Source organism: Zootoca vivipara, chromosome 1, assembly GCF_963506605.1.
Source record: "Zootoca vivipara chromosome 1, rZooViv1.1, whole genome shotgun sequence".
In the NCBI taxonomy this organism is placed as follows: domain Eukaryota; kingdom Metazoa; phylum Chordata; class Lepidosauria; order Squamata; family Lacertidae; genus Zootoca; species Zootoca vivipara.
The window spans coordinates 3142692-3168557 of record NC_083276.1 but is presented as its reverse complement, the minus strand read 5'-3'; the positions used below and the strand labels follow the sequence as shown (position 1 = coordinate 3168557).

At 47.5% G+C, this 25866-nt stretch overlaps 1 protein-coding gene across 3 annotated transcripts; it reads left to right on the top strand.

The window, feature by feature from the left end:
- The first annotated feature begins 16 nt into the window (after positions 1-16).
- CDKL1 (cyclin dependent kinase like 1) lies at positions 17-25069 on the top strand. Of its 3 annotated transcripts, none has more exons than XM_035097920.2 (10): positions 17-1027; positions 3644-4102; positions 10579-10700; positions 13183-13255; positions 14504-14594; positions 15517-15717; positions 18623-18705; positions 19182-19238; positions 20603-20758; positions 22827-25069. In XM_035097920.2, the coding sequence occupies exons 2-10, from the start codon at positions 3935-3937 to the stop codon at positions 22932-22934; spliced, it is 1059 nt and encodes a 352-aa protein (XP_034953811.1). In that variant the 5' UTR covers positions 17-1027; positions 3644-3934; the 3' UTR covers positions 22935-25069. The 3 variants fall into 3 exon arrangements, with proteins under 3 accessions (XP_034953811.1, XP_034953647.1, XP_034953727.1); XM_035097756.2 differs by having other exon boundaries at positions 18-1027; positions 3830-4102; XM_035097836.2 differs by lacking the exon at positions 17-1027 and having other exon boundaries at positions 2993-4102.
- Positions 25070-25866: the final 797 nt, after the last annotated feature.

The window sequence follows — 25866 nt, the reverse complement described above, 5'->3', positions numbered from 1 at the left end:
CAGGCAAGAACCGGGCGGGGAGGCGGGGTGGCCGTCGGGCAGAGTCCGGCTGCGGGGGGCGAACGACGCCCCTCGGCAGCCCAGGAGGAGGAGGAAGAGCAAGGGGCCCTCTGAGCACGTGCAGAGTGCCCAGCAGCTGAGGGTTGCGCGAGGCGGAGGGCGCGACTGGAGAGCCCCAGGCGGCGTGCCGGTCTCCCCATAACTGCGCTCAGATGCTCCTCCTCTGCGCTGCATAGGAGCCAGTGACTTCTAGGGACCAAGGTCCCTTCGCCCCCCAAATAAAATATTTGAAAGGGGTGCCCCCCTAAGTTGATGGGCAGCATTCAGATGATTATGTGGGACGGAGCTTACCTGCCCCCACCTAATATGTTACTCAGGCTGGCACCCCAGCTGGCTGGAGGGGAGAGTGCCCCCGGGCATGTGCAGAGGGCCCTTTAGCGTGGGAACGCTTTTCCTGCTCCAGGAGGAACTCCCGCGGTTGAAGCTGCTCCGGAGGGGAGGAGGGTGTCCCAGGAGAGCCTCTGGTGGCCCCTTGGCTGGCAAGAAGGGAGGTGGTCCCAGCAGAGAGAAGGGGGCTTGGGGGCTGCCTTTCCTCCCTGCTGCCCTTTTGCCCCTTCCCTGGGGTGGCGCAGGGTTCCCGCTGCGGGCAATGCCCTTCTCACCTCCTGTGCTCCCAAGGAGGCTCCTTCCTTCTGCAGACACGGAAAGTGATCCACGAAACAGGATCCTGCCCGCCTCCTTTTTAAGAAGAGGCCCTTATGGGTTTGCTGCTCCTGAAGCTGCCGGCACAGCCTGCCTTGGCAACCTGCCTTCCCCCAAAGGGCCTGAATTAAATTTTAATTTCCAGACGGGCCTTCCTTCCACAGGAGGAGGAGGAGGAGGAGGAGGAGGAGGAGGAGGAGGAGGAAGCTGGCCTGAAGATGCAGAGGCTGCTGGAGCCTCCCCGGGGATCGGCTTTCACGGCTGAAGCCACCGGCTTCTTGGCTTTGCGCTGACGACATCCATGCCACAGGGTGCTCTCTCCCAAGTAAGTCCGCCTGTGCCCAGTGGCGCTTATGCCAGAGCAAATGTGCAGGGCGTTGCTGGCCTAGAGGCAAGACTGGCTTCTCGTGGTGCTGGAAACCCTGCTGGGAAACAGCATACAGGGCCGATGCTTGGGTGCGCTATATGAATTACCGTCGGCAACAGGGCCGGATTTCGGTTTGATGAGGCCCTAAGCTACTGAAGGTCATGGGGCCCTTTATATGCCCAGCTGTCCTTTGTCAACAACAAATTGCCCCTGTTTTTTGTGTTGAATATATGCTATATGGCAGGGGTGGCCAACTTCCAAGAGACTGCAATCTACTCACAGAGTTAAAAACTGGCAGTGATCTACCCCCTTTTGGGGGGTTCAAGTCGAGGTTGTTGAGCTTTTTTTAGGAAGGAAAGCCCTGTTTTGGGGGCTTCAGGACAAAGATGTAGAGCTTTTTTAGGGTAGCCAAATTTGCTGAGCTTCTTTCGGGGGGGGCAGTGATCTACCACAGACATCTAGTGATCTACCAGTAGATCACGATCTACCTGTTGGACATGCCTGCTATATGGTCGTTGATGGACCTAATAGGTATCTCAAGCCATTTGCACATGTTGCTGTGCAGCCACTCCATGCAGAATGGAGGCACCCTATATATAGAAAGGAGCAAAGCAGTGATGTTTTAGGGAGCAGGCTAGCAGGCGGGGCCCATGGCTCACATCATAGGAGCCTACACAACACAAAGCACAGTTGCTGTATGGAGGCTTTATTTTATTTGTTTTTTAACTTTTATTTTGGAAATGTACACCCAGTGCTTTTTTTCTTTATTTTTTTTGTGGGCCCCCAAGAGAGTGGGGCCCTAAGCTATAGCTTGTTTAGTTTATACATAAATCCGGCACCGGTCAGCAATGAGATCTCCTTGATAACTAAACAAACGATTACTCCGTCTTTCCACCTGGCGCTTTTGCAAACAGAACAGGATTCAGAAAGCAAATAACCTACTTCTCATCTCTTAACAGCAGCCTGGGGCTGTATTGCCAAATCCTGGAAGTCTTAATGATTTGGGCTGTTGGTACTCTTAAGGTTTGGCAAATCACCCTCCTGGAAGTGATGTATCACAAACTAAGAGCAGAGCTTAAATGGCTGTTTTTTTAAATACGTGGCATGATTTTATTTCTTATTCAAATATTGCAGTATATGCAAATGTCTGGCTCATTTAAGACTATAGAGAAATGTTATTCTCACTAATGATGGCATTCACAGGTGGAGATAACTTATTTATCTTTATTATTTGTAAGGGGAATCTTTGTGTAAGTTAATACTTTATTATTCCATTAGAGCAGTGCTGTATCTTTGAACGTTTGTCCTTCCAGGCTGTGACACTTTATGGTTTAAATTTTCAATTATTTGTTTTATTTATTCGTGTTATGTTTGCACTTTTTTTGCTAACAAATCAATAATATATCTATATATTTAAAATGAATGGCCTTTGGCAATCTTAACCTCACTTAAAACAATTTGAAAACGTAGAACAACACTATGACGCCATCACAGTGGAGACTTCATTCTATTTTTCGGTTTTTCAAATTAACAATAATCATCATCAAATACGATTGCATACATAGTTGTTTAGACTTCCCTCCTCCACTTCGTTGAGGGACCCAGGTGGCGCTGTGGTTAAACCACTGAGCCTAGGGCTTGCTGATCAGAAGGTCAGCGGTTCAAATCCCTGTGACGGGGTGAGCTCCCGTTGCTTGGTCCCAGCTCCTGTCAACCTAGCAGTTCGAAAGCACGTCAAAGTGCAAGTAGATAAATAGGAACCACTACAGCGGGAAGGTAAACGGCGTTTCCATGTGCTGCTCTGGTTTGCCAGAAGCGGCTTTGTCATGCTGGCCACATGACCTGGAAGCTATACGCCGGCTCCCTCGGCCAATAATGCGAGATGAGCGCGCAACCCCAGAGTCGGTCACGACTGGACCTAATGGTCAGGGGTCCCTTTACCTTTACCTCCACTTCGTTGGTTCCCTATACAAACATTTTAAAAACTGCATCTCCTTCTTAACTCTTAATTATTATTTTCTATATTTCTTCCAAAATCACCTTTTAACTGCTAGATTTTAAATTAATCCTGCTAAGGTATTTAATTGTTTACAGTAATTTTTTAGATAGTCCAAATATCTCCCCCATTCTTTGTTAAAAGCTCTTCTTGATTTCTGAATCTTCCCATAAGTTTTGACATTTCTGCGGAGTCCATTAACTTCGCTTGCCATTTTTCCTTTAGAAGACTTTATGGGTAACATAAATGACTATGTGCTTCTTGCTCCAGGGAGCACACAGAGTGTAAATTTTGTCAGAGGAGCAGAGAGTGAGATTTGAAGAGGAGGGTTTAACCGGACAAATCCAGCTGTGTGCTGTATTAAGTTGAGTTTATGTAGCTCAGGTTACCCCAGAGTGGATCCCCCCAGATGTTTTGATCTACATCAGGTTCAGGGTTGGTGAGAGTTGTACTGTACTCCAGAACATCTGGAAGAAATTAGGTTTGCAAACGCTGTTTTATGTATAATGAGGCCAGTTAAAAAGAAAGGCGTTGTTAAAAGAATTCCCTACTCCTGCTAATTTGTATCGCACCTCCAGGACACCGGCCATTTACAAAAAGAAAAAGAAGCCAAAATGGATTTTGCATGACCACAAAATGATGGAAAGGCTCTGCTATAATCAGTTTTCAGCTCCTGAGAAATGCCATCCTGTTTTCCTATGAACTCTAAAGTTTCTGCAGCTGCTCAGAGTGTTTTCTGTTGTAGTATGCGTTCGTTTTTACAGGTTTAAGACGTCACTGGTCAGCTGAAGGATTCAGATACCCCAAAGGATAAATTAATTGCTGCGTGTCACTTCGACTCTGGACGGTATTTCCGTTTCATATTTGCAATGGAGAAATATGAAAAAATCAGCAAGATTGGCGAAGGCTCCTATGGGGTGGTATTCAAGTGCCGGAACAGGGACACAGGTCAGATTGTGGCCATCAAGAAGTTTCTGGAATCGGAAGACGATCCTGTCATCAAAAAAATTGCCCTTCGGGAGATCCGCATGTTGAAGGTAACTTCATACGGATTCCTTTTTCTACAAATTAAATATAATGTTCTTCTTTTTAACTGATCTTATTGACCGAACGGTTTTAAGATTAACAAAGAAGAAGAAATCACCAGCACACCACGGCACAGGTATATTCCCTAATATGCTAATTTTTTGTAGAGCTTTGTTTGGTTAGAGAACTGCCCTGGGAAATTTGGGCCGGTGCAAAATTCACAGCATGTCTGTGCTTTGGTTCTCGTATTTTTTTGGCAACCTGCAAAAATCTAATAGATTGGGCTTTGAATGCAAATGGTATCAAATCGCTCCCCCATCCCTAATCACGGCATCCCTTGCCTGCTGTCCTTCCTTTTTGGCAAACTGGGAGAAGCTTGCTAGTTTGAGAGTTGATGAACCTTGGCAAAACATTGGGTCTGGCAGGTGGTGACTGGTGTGGCCCTGCCCACCCAGCTTTTGCACAGTTTCTGCTGTGCAGGAGAACTTCCCTGGGGACGTGCACCTTGGAGACCAGATCTCTCTCTAGCCCAATAAAAAAATTCCTTCAGTAGCACCTTAAAGACCAACTAAGTTTTTATTTTGGTGTGAGCTTTCGTGTGCATGCACACTTCGTCAGATACACTGAAACAGAAGTCACCAGACCCTTATGTATATTCAGAGGGTGGGGGTGGGTGGGAATGGGTGATAGGAGTGGTAAACCTGTTGATGGCTGTTAACGACTGCTGATGACTGCAATTGGTCCTGCGGGGGGAAAAGCAAGGGCTGAGGCGCTAAAGAAAGCTAGATCATGCATAATGAGATAAGAATCCAATGTCTTTATTCAGACCTGGTCTCTCCATAGTTTTAAGCTTGGTAATTAGTTGCAGTTCAGCAACTTCTCTTTCTAGTCTGTTTCTGAAATTTTTCTGTAATAAAACAGCTGCTTTGAGATCTTGTATAGAATGTCCTGGGAATTTGAAGTGTTCTCCTACTGGTTTCTCTGTCTTGCTGAACTGCAACTTATTACCAAGCTTAAAACTATGGAGAGACCAGGTCTGAATAAAGACGAAGTGTGCATGCACACGAAAGCTCACACCAAAATAAAACCTTAGTTGGTCTTTAAGGTGCTACTGAAGGAATTTTTTTATTTTGCTTCGACTCAGACCAACATGGCTACCCACCTGTAACTCTCTCTAGCCCAGACTTTGCCAACCTGGCGCCCTCCAAACTACAACCTCCATCACCAGCCCCTAACAGCATCGATGCAGGCTGCTTTTGCCTGTAAGGACATAGCTAAAACCCCGTCTTTGTCTCAGGGTAGTGTTCTGAGCTTAAGGACGTGAGAGTTGAACACAGCCGTTGCTGTTTTCCCCCTTGCTAAGGATATATTTCCCGTCTCCCCTCTTTGTTCTGAACTGTCGGTTTTAAAGTCCAAACCAGTGTCCCAGGGTGCTGGAATGTGTCACCTAGGAAACATTAGGGGGTGCCTGGGGGGGCGGCTTTTCCTGGGAGAGGCTGGCGGCGCAGAGGCCAAGTGCACTAACTAAGCCATCTTACTCTGCGGCTCCTAATCTCTGGTTTCATCTTGGCGCATCTCCCAGAGCCCTTGGCTTTCTCGCTGGCATTGTTGGAGGAACACAAGGAGCAGGCAATGTGGTCTCCTTTGGCTGAATTGTCTGTGCTTCGTTCCCAGCAGGGAATCATAGAATTGTAGAGTTGGGAAGGGGCCCCAATAGTCATCTAGTACAACCCCCTGTAATGCAGGAATAGGCAGCTGTCCCTTACGGGGATCGAACCTGCAACCTTGGCATTATCAGCAACACGCTGTAACCAACTGAGCTATCCAGGCCCAGGTATCACCTCGGGCGGAGATTTCCCTGAACTGCAGTGTAATGTCTGGTAGTGGGACTGTCTAGATAGAAGAGCTTTGTTTGCTCATTAATAATGTGATTAAAATACCTCAGAGCTTCTGCAATGGTGCAGTTCAATATTATATCTATTGTTGTTTTCTTTTGCAAATCGTGAATATATGTAGTATGGACCTTTCACTGTTGGGGCTAGGAGCTGGGTGCCAAACCTCCCCCCTCTTTTCCTGATTCATTATCTACCTGTTTCCACCCCCAGAACTTATGTCTCCTGGTGGTAACAAGGAGATGGGTGGTTGTCAAATCCAAGAAAGGGGGAGGAACACCTCTCTGCTTTTCTCTATATAGTGCAAGCACCCGAAATGAACAGCCCATTTACTGGAAATAAAGAATCATAGAATTGCAGGGAAGGGACCCCTGAGGGTCATCTAGTCCAACCCCCCGCAATGCAGGAATCTCAGCGAAAGCATCCATGACAGATGGTCATTCAACCTCTGCTTAAAAACCTTTCTCAACCTTGGGGTTCCCCAGACGCTGGACTACAACTTCCATCATCCCTAGCTAGCAGGGGACCCAATGTCGGGGGGGGGACCCCAAAGTTGAGAAAAGCTGTTCTGGACTATCCATGGCAGTGATGGGATAAGAACAGAACGCCAGCCCACCAGGCCCATCTAAGTTAAGCATCCTGTTCTCACAGGGGCCACCCACAAGCAGGATTCGAACACAAGAGCAACTCTCCCCTCCTGGGGTTTCCGGCAGCTGGTATTCAGAAGCACTGCTGCCAGAAACCCCAGGTTGGTGGCCACCACTGCCTCCTGTGGCAGGAAGTTCCACAGTTTAACATGTCTTGCTTCTGGGGCTTCCTATTAATGGTTCCCCCATTGTTCTTACGTTATTGTATTTTAATGCTTTGCTGGAAGCCACACTGAGTGGCTGGGGAAACCCAGCCAGATGGGCAGGGTATACAGTAAATATTATTATTATTATTATTATTATTATTATTATTATTATTATTATTATTATTATTTGTAAGCTGCCTTGGGTCCCTGTCATGGAAAAAAGTGGGGTATAAATAAATATTTTATAATTTTAACAATAATTTCAAGCAAGAAGCTTTGCCATCAGAGTCTATTGCTTTTTCACCAACCTTGTATGTTCCTGACACACTCTGCTGGCCTGCAGATGCCGGCATAGCTTTTATCTGCCGCATCAGTCGCCGTTTCCTTGGTGCAAGATTTGCCATGGGTGACGGCTGTTACCCGCTGTGGGCTGTGCCTGCCATAAGTCTTCCATGTACAAATACCCAGTGGCACAGAACTTGATTCACTGCCCATCAGCTAAAAGCTGCAGATGAGGCCGTTTGCAGGAATTTGCTTATCCTGGAAGCACAGAATTGTAGAGCAGGAAGGGACCCCGAGGTCATCCAGTCCAACCCCCCAGGTCATACATGACAGGTGCCCATCTAACCTCTTGCTTGATTGCATCCAAGTTCTATCCATTCCAGAGACACCCAAATCCCGCTAAATCCCGGCAGAATGGAAATGTTTGGCATTTAAATGTTGGCACAGAAGGTGCTTGCTCAGTCTCTAGTGGCAGGGTGTTCCACAGGACTGGGACAATAACCCTAAAGGCTCGGTTTCTTGTTATTGTCAAAGGAGCCTCATCAGCTTGGGAAATGACCCAAGGTGCCCCTGCAGATGATCTCACGGATCGGGACGGACGGACCCTGAGACACCCTGCTCCTAAGCTCTTCGGCAGACCAGTTTGTGTTTCTTGGTGTAAGAGAGCTTCTCTGGAGCAGCAGAAAACAATCTTTCTCCCTCCTCCATATGACATCCTTTCATATATTTGAACATGGCTATCAAATATATGAAAGGATGTCATATGGAGGAGGGAGAAAGATTGTTTTCTGCTGCTCCAGAGAAGTGTACACGGAGCAATGGATTCAATGGTCTATTGTGCCTGCTGGATAGCTCAGTTGGCGAGTGTGGGGCACTGACAATGTTTCAGGTTCGATCCCCGTATGGGACAGCTGTATATTCAAATATATGAAAGGATGTCATATGGAGGAGGGAGAAAGATTGTTTTCTGCTGCTCCAGAGAAGCGGACATGGAGCAATGGATTCAAACTACAAGAAAGAAGATTCCACCTAAACATTAGGAATAACTTCCTGACAGTAAGAGCTGTTCAGCAGTGGATTTGCTACCAAGGAGTGTGGTGGAGTCTCCTTCTTTGGAGGTCTTTAAGCAGAGGCTTGACAGGCATATGTCAAGAATGATTTGATGGTGTTTCCTGCTTGGCAGGGGGTTGGACTGGATGGCCCTTGTGGTCTCTTCCAACTTTATGATTCCTTCAGTGGGAACCTCTGGCCCTCCAGATGTTGGGCACCTGGAATCCAGTGGCATCTCGTGGGCCAGAGAGATTCCTCTTCCCTGGTCTGCTGTCTGCAGTGCCCAAAACCCTCTTGCAGAAAGATGGATGTGGGTCTCTAGAGCCTGCAGAGAAACCAAGCTCAGGCCGGGCTCCTGGGTGACAAATGCGCCTTCTCGCCATACACCCATTGGTCAACAAAAAACGAGAAAGGCGATGGGGCCGAGTGGGGAACGTTTGCCAGCCTCCGCTCTGGGCTGCGCAGGGTTGGTTCCGGCAAGTGTGGGCTTGCTGCGCCGCCATCTCTCAGAAAACACCTTCTCAGTCAATAGTAACAGACTGTTTGTTTGCGAAGCGGAGAAGGGCAGCCTGGGCTGAGCAACGGAAGGGCTTGTCCCACATCTCAGGCGGCTGCACGTTCAGCAGGGGGAAAATGGGATTCCTGATCAGTCATTTTTCAGCCGTGTAAACACTTGCAGGACAAAGGCCCCAGTGGCGCACAGAAGCCCAGATCAGGGAGATTAAAGAGGCCCCGGCGCCCCGCTGTTTATCTTCCTTTCCCCCCCTTTCTCTCTCTGAGATGCAAATGATGGGTTTTGAAGTATATGGGAGGCAGGAGTGCCAGAGCCCTTTCTTCTCCTTCTTGCTGTGATGTTTTTAGCAGCTCTGTGTTGAGCTAGGCATTAAAGGGACTTTAAAGACTAAGATAATCAAAGGTGGGTTTCTACAGCTGACAAAGGGGAAAGGTGTGTTTATTGGGGGATAGAGTTTGCAGGTGTTGAAGCAGCGCTGGATGACGGGAGAGACTGATACACGAGACAGGCCAGCATCACAGTAATTCATGCCCATGTTTAAAATCGAAAGATTTCATTTATTCATTTCATTTTTAATTCATCCCGTTTACATCCCACCTTTTTCTCCAAAGAGCTCAAGGTGGCCTGCACATTTCTCTTCCTCCTCAATTAATTCCCACAACAACCCTGTGAGGTAGGCAGGCTGAGAGCCAGTGACTGGCCTAAGGCCACCCACTGAGGTTCATGGCTAAGTGGGGAGTTTCTTAATTTTGTTGTTGTTGTTTGTTATTTATTGAGTAGGACGTCCTTATTTTCATCAGAGAAATGTTGGAGGGTATGTAGTTTTAACTGATTTTTATTGTCTTTAGTTACTCATATATGGCTAAGATATTGTTGTAATTAAGTGGTATGCAAATTGTCCATATATATATATATATATATATATATATATATATATATATATATATATAATATTTTCCATGGAAATGGAAGCATTTACTTAATTCTTAGCGATGCCTCTCAACTTCCATATTCCTTTTTCTTCGTACACTTTTAAACATTGTTCTTACACAACTCGAAGAGATGGGGGAAGGAAAGCCCTCCGGCATTTTTCCCTCCATCCATTTCTATGCAAAAAAGCAAAACGAACTCGGTAACTCCAGGAGAAGAATGCAAATAAATTCAATGCACAACCAACCTGCAAACTCAACCTTGCAGCTGTTTAAAGGATGGAATTAAGAGATACAGGGTTTGGCTTTGGCTCTGTGTGTGTGTGTCTGTGTGTGTGTTGAGAGAACTTCCCCTCTGCTCTGATCTTTTGTGGGGAAAGAGCCGTGGTTTACACACTTTGCACATGCCCATAGCTGCCAAGTTTTCCCTTTTCTCGGGAGGAAGCCTATTCAGCATAAGGGAAAATCCCTGTAAAAAAGGGATAACTTGGCAGCTATGGCACATGCTCAGAGCTCTTTTCCCTCTCTGGGTTTTTGATTTGATCAAAGAGCTCTGAGTTCAAGTCTCCATTTGGCCACAAAGTTGACTGGGTGACTTGAGGCTGATTGCTCTCTCCCTCTCTCTCTCCCTAAGCTACTTCACATGGTGGTTGTTGGAATAAAAAAAGAGGGGACACGTGTTTTATTTAAATTTTATTTTATTTTATTAGATTTACTTTAGTTTTCCAGTCTGCTTTTCAGGGTCTCCGCCCTCACGAAGTAGAGTGCAACGTGCTTTTAAAAAAGAAAGAATTTCAAGCCTTAAAGAGAGAAATACCCAGCTATAATCATTGTAACAACGAAGAGCCACGTATTTATTCCAGCGTGCATTTGGCTAATTTTAGTGTACAGTACTGGGCTTGTAACTGAGGTTATTATCTGCGGCTGTTATCTTACTTGTTGTCTTGAGATTGTAGCAGCAGATAGTGTAGCCTCGGTTACGGGTTCAATCCACAGTCCTCTTAGAATGCGCTCCTGTGCTTTCCAGCAACTGAAACACCCCAACTTGGTCAACCTCTTGGAGGTTTTTCGGAGGAAGAGGAAGCTCCACCTGGTCTTTGAATACTGCGACCACACGGTCCTCCATGAGCTGGACAAGAACCCACGGGGGTAAGTAGCTAGTCCCTGGTGTGACTCCCCTGTAACCCCCTCAGTCAACAAACCGGCACAAAACAAGCACACCATTTTTTGGGGGGGTGTCACAAAAAGTTGGGTTTGTGGCACAAAACTTTGGCACCTGTCTGGAGTCAACCAGGCAAGATTGGATTTGGGGGCATTAACTTGTGTCCCCGTTTTGCTTTATCAATTACTCGGTTGGAGGAGCAGCACGAAATGTGGAGTTTGCAGCACAAAAATATAGCACAAAACTTTGGCATCAGTTTGAGGGGGGTCCAGAATGTCAGGGTCACACATTAATGAAGCTTTAGTGAATGGTGGGGAGAGACGCAGCGCTGTGATTTTGACTTGCTGTTGGTGCAGTTTGATTGTTTTAAGAACACAAGCAGAACCTGCTGGATCAGGCCAGTGGCATAAGATGGAGATGCTCGCTGGATTAGCATCCCTATTGGAGATCTTGCTCGCCCATTAGGCGTCATTGGTTTTTTTTAAGGGGGGGGTCATAGCTTGGGACACAGCGCAGAGAATGAGTCAGGCCTCTTCCCAGCTTCAGACAAGGATGGTCGCCCGGCAGATTCTCTTACACCCAGGAAAGCATTGCCTGCAACCTGCCTTATATCAATGGGCAGGGAGTTCCAAAGTGGATCAGTGGCAGTGATTACCATTTGGGGGCCAAATTGACATCTTTAGGCAGACAAAATGGAATTGCCCGGTGTTTTTGCTCTGAGAATTGAAGCGTGTGGCGTTCTAGGCTCTGCCTTTCGCTCCAGCCAAACCACCACAACCTGCGTTTTAGGGTGTGTGGGGTTCAGAACTGGGCCTGCTGTTTGGGGCACTGCCATCGTGAAAAGAACTGCATTTATATTATTTTCGTTTTGAATCTGCAGGGCGGGGGGGGGAAGTCCCATACATGTTGCAAATTCCTAAGATGTTGGACTGGACAAGTACGGCACTAAAAAAACAAAACAAAAAAACCCAACCACCACCCTGTGGGAGACATGGGTTTTGGATTCCCCATGGATGAGACCCCATCTCTGGGGGAACGGGGCCAGGGGTGGTTCTGTGCAAGCGGTTGCCAGGGGGTCTCCTTCACTGCCTGCAGTATGCAGCAGCAGCAATAAACCGTCTCCTAAAAGTCACACAGGGGCAGCTGCTGTGAATTTCACTGGTCCCAGCGCCTGCAAAAACCCTTTCCCATTTCATTTGTCATGTTTATCACCCAGTTTTTCTCTGCACGATTGTTTCAGAATTGCTGGTTCTATTCACATGATGAGTTTAAAAAGTGCGTCAGCTTCTTCTCCTCCGGGCTTCCTTATGTTGGGATCTTCTGCATTCAAAACAAGTTTTCTGACACTAAATTACGGCCCCTCTGTGTGTGAATAGAGGAGGCTGTGTTATACAAGGCCAGGCTGTTTGTCGCAGGGATTCGAACTGCCGACCTTCTGATCAGCAAGCCCTAGGCTCAGTGGTTTAACCCACAGCGATGCAGAATAGCTTTGGCCAAATCCTGCATCTAAAGCAGCCGTCTCACCATGAGCTCCAGAGGCTTCGGGGCAACCTTTGCCAACCTGGAGCCGTCCAAATGTTTTTGGGATGCAACTCTTGCCAGCGCCAGACAGCCTGGGCTGCTTCCAACACATTAAAACATCCAACACAGCAAAACATCAAACATTAGATGACGACGACGAGCTGAACAGCTGCTGTGGGTTCAGGGGCTGATGGGAGTTGTAGTCCAAAACCTCTGATCGGTCGCAGGCTGGCGATGGCTGATTTAGGGAAAGCTTCTTCTCTAGGAATCCTCTTTTTGGCTGGTTTGCTTGTCATCCTTCCTCGCTCCTGATTTTATTTAATGTTACCTTCGTAATGCAAAGCTTGGCAACTACTTCCCCTCTCCTCCTTTCCTTCATGAAGAAACAGATTAAGTTAATAGGCTTTGGAGAAATCTTCGAGAAAGGGATAGAGGCGATTTATTCCAAACAAAAGGCTAGACTCATAATCAATGGTAACATCTCAGAAAGCGTTGAGATTATGAAGGGTACAAGACGGGGATGTCCTCTGTCACCCTTACTATTTATATTTGACGTTGGAAATTCTAATGAGGGAATTAAGGAAAGAAGGAAAAATAAAGGGAATTGTGGCCGGAGAGAAATCTTATAAAGTAAGAGCTTATGCCAATGATCTAATAATAAGAACCACTGAAAACCCTAGAGAAAGTATCCTAAAAGCAAAAGAATTAATAAATGAATTTGGACAAGTGGGCTGGATTCAAAATAAATTATTAGAAAACCCTCGCCTTCTTTCGAATCAACTTCGTTCTTATATCCCTAAACTGATGCTCTGCTGGTGTTGACCAAGGCAGTTAACCAAACCAAAATGGCTTTACTACCCCAGTGCAGAAAGATACCCTGTCGCTATCCCTTCCCTTTACTGATGGACTTGGGTCAAATGGTTGTGGAATTTTCCATTCTCCTTGCAGAGTCCCGGAGCACCTCGTGAAAAGCATCACTTGGCAGACCCTCCAGGCAGTGAACTTTTGCCACAAGCACAACGTAAGTCCTGCCATCAACCCGCCAGCCTTTCCATGCCCTCCACCCTACCATCTGTCCTCCCCCAGCCCTATTTCCATAGGCTGGCAGTGCTGGAGTCACTCTGCAAGCGATCAGATCAGACCTCTGGCAAGAGCAGCCTGCCTCCCAGCCACCCGCTTGCAGCCCCCTGGGGTGCGAAGGAAGGGAGAAGAAAGGGCCTGCTAGGGATAGGGGAGAAAGTCGGCTCTTTGCATTTAAGGGGGGGGGCGGTTTACCTAAGTCACACATTCCAAAACAATACGCAGACTGAAGCAGGTGCCCTTTGAACTTTGTACTTCTCTGAAACCTTGCAGCACTCCGGCCAAGTATTTTGTGCAAAATGCAGATACTAGGATAAAGCCTTCATAAAAAACGCACTTATTATTTAAAAAAGCATGCGAAAGTGCATTGTTTTAGGGGGGAATTGCTTTGCAAAGGTGTTATGTACTGAGCTGAATCATAGAACAATAGGATCCAGAATCAGCAGTCTGATTGGTCCGCAGGAGCCACCCAATCCAACTCCAGGTGGAAGTGAATCCGCAACCTGATTGGCCTGCAGGAGCAGCCAATCAGGCTGCTGGCGGAAGTCAATCCACAAACTGATTGGCCCACAGGTGTAGCCCTGAAGTAGCCAATCACGTAAAGCCCATTGTGTAAATAATGTATATAAGCAGATGGTTTTAGGAAAAGGCCATTATTCTTCTCCTTGATGACTACGAGCTGAATAATGAGCATGAAATTCACTCTCGACTCCGAGTATATTTCAAAAACTTTGCATGTTGAGCAGAATTTCTTACAAACTTGTGTTTATTAGAAACCCACACCAGAATGCCGATGAAAAACAACCACAACCACAACCACAAACTGTTCTAGGAACGTGGAGAACAAAACTGAAGATTCTTTGAATATTGTAGAGCACCCTGATATTTTATGATATGGCAGTACAAATGGCCTTTATAAATAAATACTTTTCTTATATGTTAGGCACGGGGGGGGGGCTATTATAGTGTGGGATGTTTCTGTTTATTACCATTTTTCTTCCTTTCCGCTACAAACAAAAGTGGGCTTTTTAATAATAATAATAATAATAATAATAATAATAATAGGCAGGCCCAGGTTGTATCAAGGGCCAGGTCCCTAACTGGGGCTCCCCATTTGCCACCCCCAATTTTAAATAAGGTGAAGCCTCCAGCTTGATTGTCTCATTGACAGCTCTACCTTTGCTTCCAGTGCATCCACAGAGACGTGAAGCCAGAGAACATCCTCATAACTAAGCATTTTGTCATCAAACTCTGCGACTTTGGCTTTGCTCGCATCCTCAGTAAGTGTGCCTCTATTTATCACTACAATTTCTGTCTCTCTGTCTGCTGAGCAGCTGGGCATGGCTCTCCCTGCATCTGCTTTTCCTATATAATCCTTGGAATGTATTCATAAAATTCAGCAAAGGAGCAGTACATGTGAAAAGGATCTAGGAGTCTTGGTAGACCACAGACTTGACATGAGTCAGAAGTGTGATGCAGCAGCTAAAAAAGCCAATGCAATTATGGGCTGCATCAATAGGAGTATAGCATCTAGACCTAGGGAAGTAATAGTACCACTGTATTCTGCTCGGGTCAGACCTCACCTGGAGTACTGTGTCCAGTTCTGGGCACCACAGTTCAAGAAGGATACTGACAAGCTGGAACGTGTCCAGAGGAGGGCAACCAAAATGGTCAAAGGCCTGGAAACGATGCCTTATGCGGAACGGCTTAGGGAGCTGGGTATGTTTAGCCTGGAGAAGAGAAGGTTAAGGGGTGATATGATAGCCATGTTCAAATATATTAAAGGATGTCATATAGAGGAGGGAGAAAGGTTGTTTTCTGCTGCTCCAGGAAAGTGGACACGGAGCAATGGATTCAAACTACAAGAAAGAAGCTTCCGCCTAAACATTAGGAAGAACTTCCTGACAGTAAGAGCTGTTCGGCAGTGGAATTTGCTGCCAAGGAGTGTGGTGGGGTCTCCTTCTTTGGAGGTCTTTAAGCGGAGGCTTGACAGGCATATGTCAAGAATGCTTTGATGGTGTTTCCTGCTTGGCAGGGGGTTGGACTGGATGGCCCTTGTGGTCTCTTCCAACTCTATGATTCTATGAATATACTGGGACAGGGAGGAGCCCTTCTGGCGACCTTGACCCTTTGGGGCGATTGTTGGATAGATCACCTTTTGTGTGTGATTCTCACCTCCTTCTTCCACCCTCCCTTGTCTAGCTGGGCCCAGCGATTACTACACAGACTATGTGGCCACTCGGTGGTACCGGTCTCCTGAGCTGCTTGTGGGGGACACCCAGTATGGCCCCCCTGTGGACGTCTGGGCCATCGGCTGCGTATTTGCAGAACTGCTGTCTGGGATCCCTCTGTGGCCGGGGAAATCGGATGTGGACCAGCTTTACCTGATCAGAAGGACGTTGGGTAAGCCCTTGAGAGGTGCCAAGGAAACAGAGAGGCGTTTTTCTTGATCTGTCTCGCTCTCCTCTCCGTGGTAATTGCCGTGGAAGGTAGAGGAACTATAGCGGAATAAAATGCAATTACGGCATTTGTTGTTGGGAGATTCATTCCCCGTCTGCAGTCATAGGTTTTCTTGTGTATCTTATGACTGTTTGTGTTTTCATTCCACAGAGTGGATGTGACATAGACAGGATGTTTGTCTACTGTCCTGTTCCTGAAGTGGGACTCTTGTCTCCTTTGTCTTTTTTCTTTACTGGCTGTGATGCCAGAGAGAGGGAGCCATAATGTAGAGCTCCCAGTTTATGTGTAAATAAAGCAGTTTAGCCTTATTTACTGACTTGCGTGTGTTGTTCTTCACGTTTGTGAGAGACCAATCGCATCTTTGGCCTGTGGGGCCAGTTTAGCCACTGGCCCCCGGGACGGATTAATGCTGACATTCGTTTCCATGTTATTTGCAAATGGGTTTTCGCCGGAAGCAAATAACCCAGAAATGAGAACTAAACCTGCGTTATATTCCACTATGGAGATCTTTCCTGTTCTATTTAATTCAAGAGGGTTCTGGAAGCTTCTCTGTGTGAGAGAAGCAGGCAGAAAGTTCATGATGATTTGGGTTATACCTTCAGAGAAGCTGAGAACAGCTGGTTTAAACTGGCTCTCTTATCTCTTTATAAAAGTAAGGCCAGAAGGAGCCTTAAAAGTTTCACTTTCTGTTTCTGCCTCTCTTTTCTGGTGTGGTGTTCTGTATAGTATGCTATAGTTTTGGGGTCAGCAAACTTTTTCAGCAGGGGGCCAGTCCACTGTCCCTCAGACCTTGTGGGGGGCTAAACTATATTGGGGGGGGATGAATGAATTCCTATGCCCCACAAATAACCCAGAGATGCATTTTAAACAAAAGGACACATTCTACTCATGTAAAAATCTGCGGACCGGATTTAGAAGGCCGGATCCGGCCTCCGGGCCTTAGTTTGCCTACCCATGGTTAGACTTATTATAAGTTAAGTAATTGTAGGTTTGTTAAGTCTGCTGCAACTGGATTTCTTATGCCAATCCTGAATGTATTGGATTTGTGACCATGATGCTCATTTGCCTTCAGTAGCAGTAAGGCTCTGCTGGATGAAATTGCCTCTGGTCTATTTTGGGGGGAATCCTGCAACATGTTTTAAGTTTTTACTCTGCTAACTAGACATTGAAATCTACTCTGGATCACTATTGAGTAGACTTCCATTGACAGTGAGCCCGAAATACACTGCCATGGGAATGCAGCCTGAGGTGTGTCCCCCGCGTGGTCCATTTGGAATCTCTCCTGCACAAACCCCGCTATAAGGTACAGGTCTTGCACACTGCTTTGAGAGAGACAGGGAGAAGACTGTTGGAAAAGGTGCATGGAAGTGTAAGACAACCATGGAAGGTGGAGAACCCAGCCTTCTTCCCTCTTCAGCAGGCTGAGCAGCAGTTGCCATGGCCTGCTTTGTGATCACTGCCTAATAATAATAATAATAATAATAATAATAATAATAATAATTTATTATTTATTATTTATACCCCATCCATCTGGCAGGGTTTACCCAGCCACTCTGTGCGGCTTCCAACAGAATATTAAAATCTTGTTGTTTAGTCGTTTAGTCGTGTCCGACTCTTCGTGACCCCATGGACCAGAGTTTAAAATCTATTAAACATTAAAAGCTTCCCTAAACAGGGCTGCCTTCAGATGTCTTCTAATAATCTGGTAGCTGTTTTTCTCTTTGACATCTTATGGGAGGGCGTTCCACAGGGCGGGTGCCACTACCGGGAAGGCCCTCTGCCTGGTTCCCTGTAACTTGGCTTCTCGTAGCGAGGGAACCGCCAGAGGACCCTCAGCAACTGGACCTCAGTGTCCGGGCAGAATGATGGGGGTGGAGATGCTCCTTCAGGTATACTGGAGGAAATTTTTATTTTGGGCCAAGTGGGAACTGAGTGTGGGATCAGAGGTGGCTTCTTCCATCCAAGGACATCAGCACAGCAATAGAGGATAGACTGGTGGTGGGGCAGTTTTTGGCCAAGCCTCTTCCATTCCTCCCACCAGGCGTGGAGCAGGTGAATATGCTTCTGGGCTGAAAGGCAGTTTTGCAGTCTCCCGCAAAGATCCATCTTGGACTGCACTTTGCAAGCCTCCAACCGTCATCTGGTTGCAGGAGCTTCCATAAGATGAGTTTCCCCACCAGGCTGATTTTTGCATCGCAGCAAAGATCCTGCAAATGGATCTTTTAAAAAGCTGGGCATTAGGAGAGATCCCCTTGTCAGACTGAAAGCTTGTTTAGTCTCTTCCTTACAAACAGGAAGGATTTAAGAAAATGACGGGAGGTGGCAGAGGAAATGTGTAGGGCCGAGTGCCTGTTTTTGGCTAAGGCACAAGATTTGGGCTGGTTGCTTTGGCGGCAATGCTTCTGCGTAAACATGCGTGGCTCGTCTTGCACCCCAAGTAGAGCAATTGCCCCCCCCCCACATGAGCCCCTAATGGCAGGAATGTTTGAATTTATTTGTTTGTTTCATGAAATTTATACGCTGCTTTATTGTGGAAAGTAACCCCTGGAAGCTGTTTACAAACAAGATAAAGCAGTAGAACTGTCAATAAGGAAAATGGACAACAATAAGTTAAGACTTTCAGGAAGAACAACAGACTAAAAGCAGGTTAAGACTCGCCTCCATTTTCTAAACTTCTGGGCAAGCATGTCTGAAGAAGGGTGTTTCTAGCAGGTGCCGGAAAGAGCCCAGTGAAGGCGCCTGCCTGAAATCATGAGGCAGCGAGTTCCAAAGTCTAAAAGACTGAGTTATTAGAAATGCAGAACAAATGTGGATTTGAGTGTGCTTCTCCTTTCCCTCTTCTCCAAAGGGGACCTCATTCCCAGGCACCAGCAAGTCTTCAGCACCAACCAGTTCTTCAGCGGCGTGCGAGTTCCAGACCCAGAAAGCATGGTGAGAGAGCCCCCCCCCCGCCTTGCACAAGTCCTGTTGCAAACAAGACATAGGAGCCTCCTCCGCTTCCTAGGTTTTTAAGGCCTTTTGGCGTCTCCAGGCCCACAGAAAAGGATGGCTTTTTTTTGCCCTGCGGCTGCTTGGAGATAAGTAAGGCCCATTGTCTGGGAACTAGCGACCAACTCAATGGAATGGCTGGCTCCTGGACGTGGCTTCGGAGACAAGTAGCCGCTGGCAACTGGGACATCTGCGCCCACATTTCAGTGGCGGGGAGGGAAGGATCACCCTTGGAAACGGAGCAGAAAACTGAAGGCCACCAGATCCAAAGGGGCAAGATCTGTCCAGGGAGCGAGTTCTTCAAATATAGAACTATTTTTTGTGTTCAGTTTTTTTGATTGAAAAGAAAAACATGAAAGGGGGGGGAAGGGAACCTCTAGGCCGATGATGCTCATTATTTTGTCCTCCTTTCTCCCCAGGAGCCTCTAGAAATGAAATTCCCAGGCATTTCCTACTCGGCCCTCGGACTCATGAAGGTGAGCAAGTACCGTGGGTTTTTGAAGGATGGGCCACGGTTCAAGGGGCTGCTTGGCATGCAGAAGGTCACAGATTCGGTCCCCAACAGCGGGGCGAGACTTCAGGTTTACCACCCACATTAAAATGCACTAGCATTTTTTGAGATGGCTCTTTTGCCTTCATGCCTGCTTAATCTTCTTTACCGAAACCCAGTTTAGCAAGTTTAACCATCCATTTCCGTTTTATTTTATTTGCCTAACGCTCATTTGAGAGGGCCATTTGGAACTCGCTGCTTTGCACGCCAGTTCTACTGCTAAGCTTGCAATTTAGTTGATGATTGACCAACCCCTCGACAGTCTTTTTCCGTTTCTTTTTATATAAGCAAACCAGGAATGGGGAGTAAACAAGTGGATCTTGGAACGAAGCATTCACAGAGCGGAGTGTTTCTGCTTGGCCGCTCCATTTCAACCGTCTCCCAATTTCCCTCTCCCTTCTCCCCCCAACGTCATCTCACATTCTATGCCCACTAAGTACTGCGATGCCTGCACTGACTGGCAGCAGCTCTCTGGGAATTCAGGCAGCCGACAGACATTCCCAGGCCGGAATTGAACCCAGAACCTTCTGAGTGGGGAAGCGGGCACTGTTGCCACTGAGCCACGGTTGGTTTGTGTCTGCATCCTCCAGACCAGGGGTTCCCAACAAAATTTTCTCGAGGACCCCTCATCGAGCCGCTATTGTGACAAGGACCCCCATTAATCCCTAATCCTAAAATTAAAAAGTGAGAGCCAAATTAAGAGTCTTTTTATATTTTATATTTATACGTTTTTTACAGTTACAACAGAGTACTCCATCAGTATACAGTTAGTTTTAATTTTCAGTTCTTAATGAGATGAGTTAAATCTTTCCTTTGAGTCCATTATTTCTGAAATATTAGGTTCCAGACTTGAAACTTTCACTCTGAAATCCGACCACATGTCGAGCCGATTCCTATATTTGTTTTTCATGAAACACATGGAAGAAAATGCTTGCTTTGTTTACAAACACTACTGTTTTGCAAAGAGGCAGCGCGCGCCAGGGAGGAGGGAGGGGAATGGAGAAGGCAGGGTACCTGCGCAGTAGCGCACAATTGAAGCCGACGCGCGCAAAGCATCTTGGGGAGGTGAGCGTTAGTAGAATGCGCGCACTGCCTCTTTGCAAAACAGACTCTGCGCTAGACTCTGCTCATGCAGGAAGCGGCCAAAACAAAAAATCTGTTATCATACGAAATATATTTAATATATTTTTTGATTCTAATAGCATCTTGCGGACCCCTCTGGCATAGCTCGCGGACCCCCCCTGTTGGGAACCACTGCTCCAGACGCTTTGCTTTTTTTCCTTATCGCAGGGCTGCCTCCACATGGACCCTGCGGAGCGGCTGACTTGCGAGCAGCTCCTGCAACACCCCTACTTCGACAGCATCCGAGAGGTTGAGCTGGGGAGGGAGCGAGAGAGATCCCTCACGCGGAAGCCAAACCGGCCCACGCGGAAGCACATCCCCGGGGTAAGAGGCTGCTCAAATATTTCAGGGGCCTCAGGGATCACCCTCCTGCTACAGGCCACCCCAATCCCTGCTGAGCCCTGCACAGGATCCTCAGATGTCTTGACCCTCAGCTGCATCTGGTACGCAGGCTGAGACCCTCCCTGCCTCGCCAGAGTGGGGCATGCTCTAGTTATCTCCCGCTTGGACTATTGCCATGCACTCTAAGTGGGGCTACCTATGAAGGTGACCAGGAAACTGAAACTAATCCAGAATGCGGCAGCTAGACTGGTGACTGGGAGTGGCCGCCAAGACCATATAACACCAGTCTTGAAAGACCTACATTGGCTCCCAGTACGTTTCCGAGCACAATTCAAAGTGTTGGTGCTGACCTTTAAAGCCCTAAACGGCCTCGGTCCAGTATACCTGAAGGAGCATCTCCACCCCCATCGTTCTCCTCCGAGGGCCTACTGACGGTTCCCTCATTGCGAGAAGCCAAGTTACAGGGAACCAGGCAGAGGGCCTTCTCGGTAGTGGCGCCTGCCCTGTGGGACGCCCTCCCACCAGATGTCAAAGAAATAAAGCACTATCTGACGTTTAGAAGACATCTGAAGGCAGCCCTGCTTGGGGAAGTTTTTAATGACTGATGTTTTAATGTATTTTTAATCTTTTGTTGGAAGCCACTCAGAGTGGCTGGGGAAACCCAGCCAGATGGGTGGGGTATAAATAAAAATTATTTATTATTATTATTATTATTATTATTATTACTACTACTACTACTAGGGTCTGTGCTTCTTTGGAGAATTGAAGACGTGGTGGTTTCTTAATGGCCCTAGTTTGTCCTGGTCCTTTTGCACAGGATAGCCCAGGAATTCCTCTGCAGCTGGCATTCCTCCCTTCATACCCCAAATAATCAAAACCTGCAATCTATTAATTTCTAGGGTTTGGGGGCGGGGTCCCAGCCTCAAAACTATAGCGATACTGTTACCAGCACGGGTGGTGCCAGAGGTCAGCAGGACTGGGTCTAGACTAGATGACCACTGTGGTACCTCCCAATTCTACTATTCTAATTTACAAACTTGGGGCCAGGATCCTGCAGGGATCGCCTGAACCCTTCTATCCCAGCTTGATCCATGAGGCTCATTTCACAACAACAGTAAGCAGAGCCTTTAGTGTCATTTGCCCAGTCCTGTGGAACTCCCTGCCAACAGAGATTCAGGTGAGGACAGTTCAGCGGTCAGGAGAAAGCAATCTTCAAACAAGCCTTGGGCTGATTAAACAATGTATGGCCTTTTAAATGTGCCTTGGAAGCTATTGCTTTCTTGATATTATGCTACCGTATGTATCTTGTGACCTAGGTGGCGCTGTGGTTAAACCACTGAGCCTAGGGCTTGCTGATCAGAAGGTCGGCGGTTCGAATCCCTGTGACGGGGTGAGCTCCCGTTGCTCGGTCCCAGCTCCTGGCAACCTAGCAGTTTGAAAGCACGTCAAAGTGCAAGTAGATAAATAGGTACCGCTACAGCGGGAAGGTAAACGGCGTTTCCATGTGCTGCTCTGGTTTGCCAGAAGCGGCTTTGTCATGCTGGCCACATGACCTGGAAGCTGTACGCCGGCTCCCTCGGCCAATAATGCGAGATGAGCACAACCCCAGAGTCGGTCACGACTGGACCTAATGGTCGGGGGTCCCTTTACCTTTACCTTTTTACCTTTTGCTTTAAAGTTGTAAACTAGCCTGTGACCTTCAGATGAACAGTGTATAAATTTAATACATTTTTATTACTAAGCATGTGTCTTCTGTGCCAAACGCTGAACAACTACTGAATTTTTTTCAATTTTGTCAGGCCTGTGTTTATTTTATTGAATGGTTCTATTGTCATAAACCGCTTTGATTTTTTTAAAAAATGTATAGTGGTATACAGGTATTTTTATTTTATTTTATTTTTAAAAAATTCGAGACCAGCACCCCAAAAAGGGTAGAGCCAGCCCCCAGCTGCCCATTGACCTTTGTGTCATTTTCAGAACCGTTTACATTGTTGTCCTTTGCTAAACTGGAAAGTGGAGGCTCAAATTACTCCTTATTCTCTCTTCTTAGTTACAGTACCTGCCCCAGTTAACAAGCAGCAATATTCTACCTGCTTTGGATAACAAGAAGTACTATTGCAACACAAGAAAGCTGAACTACCGTTTCCCAAACATCTAAAAATAAAAATAAAAATAAAAAGGGGGTGTCATAGCTAAGCCGGATTTACCACGGACAGCCTCAGCGCATTCCCAGCCTTGAAGTGAACTTGAACGGAGAAAGGGGATATACTCTGTTGGTGCACAATGGAGCGAGCCGTGAAATTACCGTGTTAAGAATGGCAAAGCTTTAGAAAGAAAATCTCTGCACCGAGCGAGACAAGAGAGTTGGCTGAAGGTCTCGAACTTATTGTGACTCGGCAGAAAATGCTTCTATTTGGGACTTTGGGGGAGGGTGGGGGGGCCGGATAATTGGGATTGCATCAGTTTTGGGGTTATCAAATGATTGCGTCCGTTTGGGGTTATCAAGAGCTCTTCATGTGTACTGTGTGGGGATCAGAAAAGTCTGCTGCCTGTTTGGGAGCAGATGAAGTGGAAGTGGGGGTTTGGATCCAGCTATGCCAAATACATTTCATTCACAAAATCCTGTGGTGTCAAAGAAGGAGGGAGAACTTCCGTTCTCTTGTGGACTTGTAGTTAATAGCACAGGCTGGTTGATCCTGCAAGACGCAGTCAAAGACGCGAAGAGCTCCGATTCTGTGAAATCTTGCATCAAACACAGATCTCCCAGCAGGGTGGTTAGAAATCAATGTCTTTCCTCTGTTTTTAAACTTGTAAACTTTTGTTTGTCTCTTTGAATGATGCTTCCTAAAAAAAACCACCTGGGTTAAAATGCAACCTCCATGGAATAAGCAAGCATGTTTGCTTAAATATAGGATTCGGTTGCAATATCACACATTAATAGGACTGGGGGGGGGGACCCTGGCTTTTGAGTTCTAGAGTTAGAAACTATACAATTAAGTCATGCGTGCATTTATTATTGTGAGCTTCCTGCTCTAGAGCCCGCATGCTGACCCGGCACTCCCAATGTTATGCCCTTCAACTAACTTTGCCCTGCAAATCCTTCAGTTCTTGGAGTATCTGGTACTCTGCAAACCCAAGCAGGATGTGGCCCTTCTATTTTCCATCTCCTGGAGAATAATGATACCTTTATTGTCAACGTACAACCTGTGTACAATGAAATGAGCCTCCCGCCCCCCTCAAGTCTTGTTGTGCTCTGTGTGATTATCGCACGCCACACCACATCACAAGTCGATTTCGCTATGTTATTTTCCGTTCAACAGCCTAACAGCCCATGGATAGAAGCTATTTTTTAGCCTGTTGGTATGGCTGATTATACTTCTATATCTCCTGCCCAAGGGTAGAAGATTAAATCATAGAATCATAGAGTTGGAAGAGACCACAAGGGCCATCCAGTCCAACCCCCTGCCAAGCAGGAAACACCATCAAAGCATTCCTGACAGATGGCTGTCAAACCTCCGCTTAAAGACCTCCAAAGAAGGAGACTCCACCACACTTCTTGGCAGCAAATTCCACTGTCAAATAGCTCTTACTGTCAGGAAGTTCTTCCTAATGTTTAGGTGGAATCTTCTTTCTTGAGGTTTGAATCCATTGCTCCGTGTCCACTTCTCTGGAGCAGCAGAAAACAACCTTTCACCCTCTTCTATATGAATTCCTTTAATATATTTGAACATGGCTATCATATCACCCCTTAACCTTCTCTTCTCCAGGCTAAACATACCCAGCTCCCTAAGCCGTTCCTCATAAGGCATCGTTTCCAGGCCTTTGACCATTTTGGTTGCCCTCCTCTGGACACGTTCCAGCTTGTGAGTATCCTTCTTGAACTGTGGTGCCCAGAACTGGACACAGTACTCCAGGTGACCAGAGCAGAATACAGTGGTACTATTACTTCCCTTGATCTAGATGCTATACTCCTATTGATGCAGCCCAGAATTGCATTGGCTTTTTTAGCTGCTGCATCACACTGTTGACTCATGTCAAGTTTGTGGTCTACCAGGATTCCTAAAGAGGTGCTGGCCATTTTTTCTCGCTCACCTAAGGCAACAATCCCTTGCGATGTCATCTAGGGGACTCAAGGGACAGCCCACGATATCATGTGCTGTATTCACCACTCTGTAGAGACTTTCTGTCTGTGGCTGTCAAGCCAGCATATACCACACTGTGATACAATATGAAAGGGCACTTTCTATTGTGGGCTGGTAGGAGGTCATCAGTTGTTGTTGGAACATTATTCTTCTACTAGTGGAATTCAGCCCGTTTAAAAACGGGCGCTAGAACGCTGCTGTCGTGCAGCGCCGGCATGGGATGGGGCTTCGGAGACCTTCTCCGAAGCCCCGTCTCATGCGGGAGGTGCGCAGCGAGGCGGCGGCGGGGGGGGGGAGAGAAGCACTTCTCCCGCCCCCCCCCGCCGCGCACCTCCCGCATGAGACGGGGCTTCGGAGACCTCCGAAACTCCGTCCCATGCCGGCGCTGCGTGCCGAGGCGGCGGGGGGGGGGAGGAGCGCTTCTCCCCCCCTGCCGCCTCGCCGCGCACCTCCCGCATGAGACAGGGCTGCGGAGAAGGTCTCCGAAGCCCCGTCCCATGTCGGCGCTGCGTGGTGAGGCGGCGGGGGGGAGGAGCGCTTCTCCTCCCCCCCCCGCCGCCTCGCACCTCCCGAATGAGACGGGGCTTCGGAGACCATCTCCGAACCCCCGTCCCATGTCGGCGCTGCGTGGTGAGGCGCAGGGGGGGAGCGCTTCTCCCCCCCCCGCCTCGCCGTGCACCTCCCGCAGAAGCCCCGTCCCAGGTCGGCGCTGCGTGGTGAGGCGGCAGGGGGGGGAGGAACGCTTCTCCCCCCCGCCTCGCCGTGCACCTCCCGCATGAGACGGGGCTTCGGAGAAGGTCTCCGAAGCCCCGTCCCATGTCGGTGCTGCGTGGTGAGGCGGCGGGGGGGGGAGCGCTTCTCCCCCCCCCGCCGCCTCGCCGCGCACCTCCCGCATGGGACGGGGCTTCGGAGAAGGTCTCCGAAGCCCCGTCCCATGTCGGCGCTGCG

What these genes read in the sequence shown, in the direction of transcription:
- CDKL1 (XM_035097920.2), top strand. Translation starts at nt 3,935, where the DNA reads ATGGAGAAATATGAAAAAATCAGCAAGATTGGCGAAGGCTCCTATGGG. An exon ending in GGGAGATCCGCATGTTGAAG is followed by an intron (nt 4,103 to 10,578) that starts GTAACTTCATAC and finishes TGTGCTTTCCAG; the next exon opens with CAACTGAAACACCCCAACTT. An exon ending in CGCGGAAGCACATCCCCGGG is followed by an intron (nt 20,759 to 22,826) that starts GTAAGAGGCTGC and finishes CTCTCTTCTTAG; the next exon opens with TTACAGTACCTGCCCCAGTT.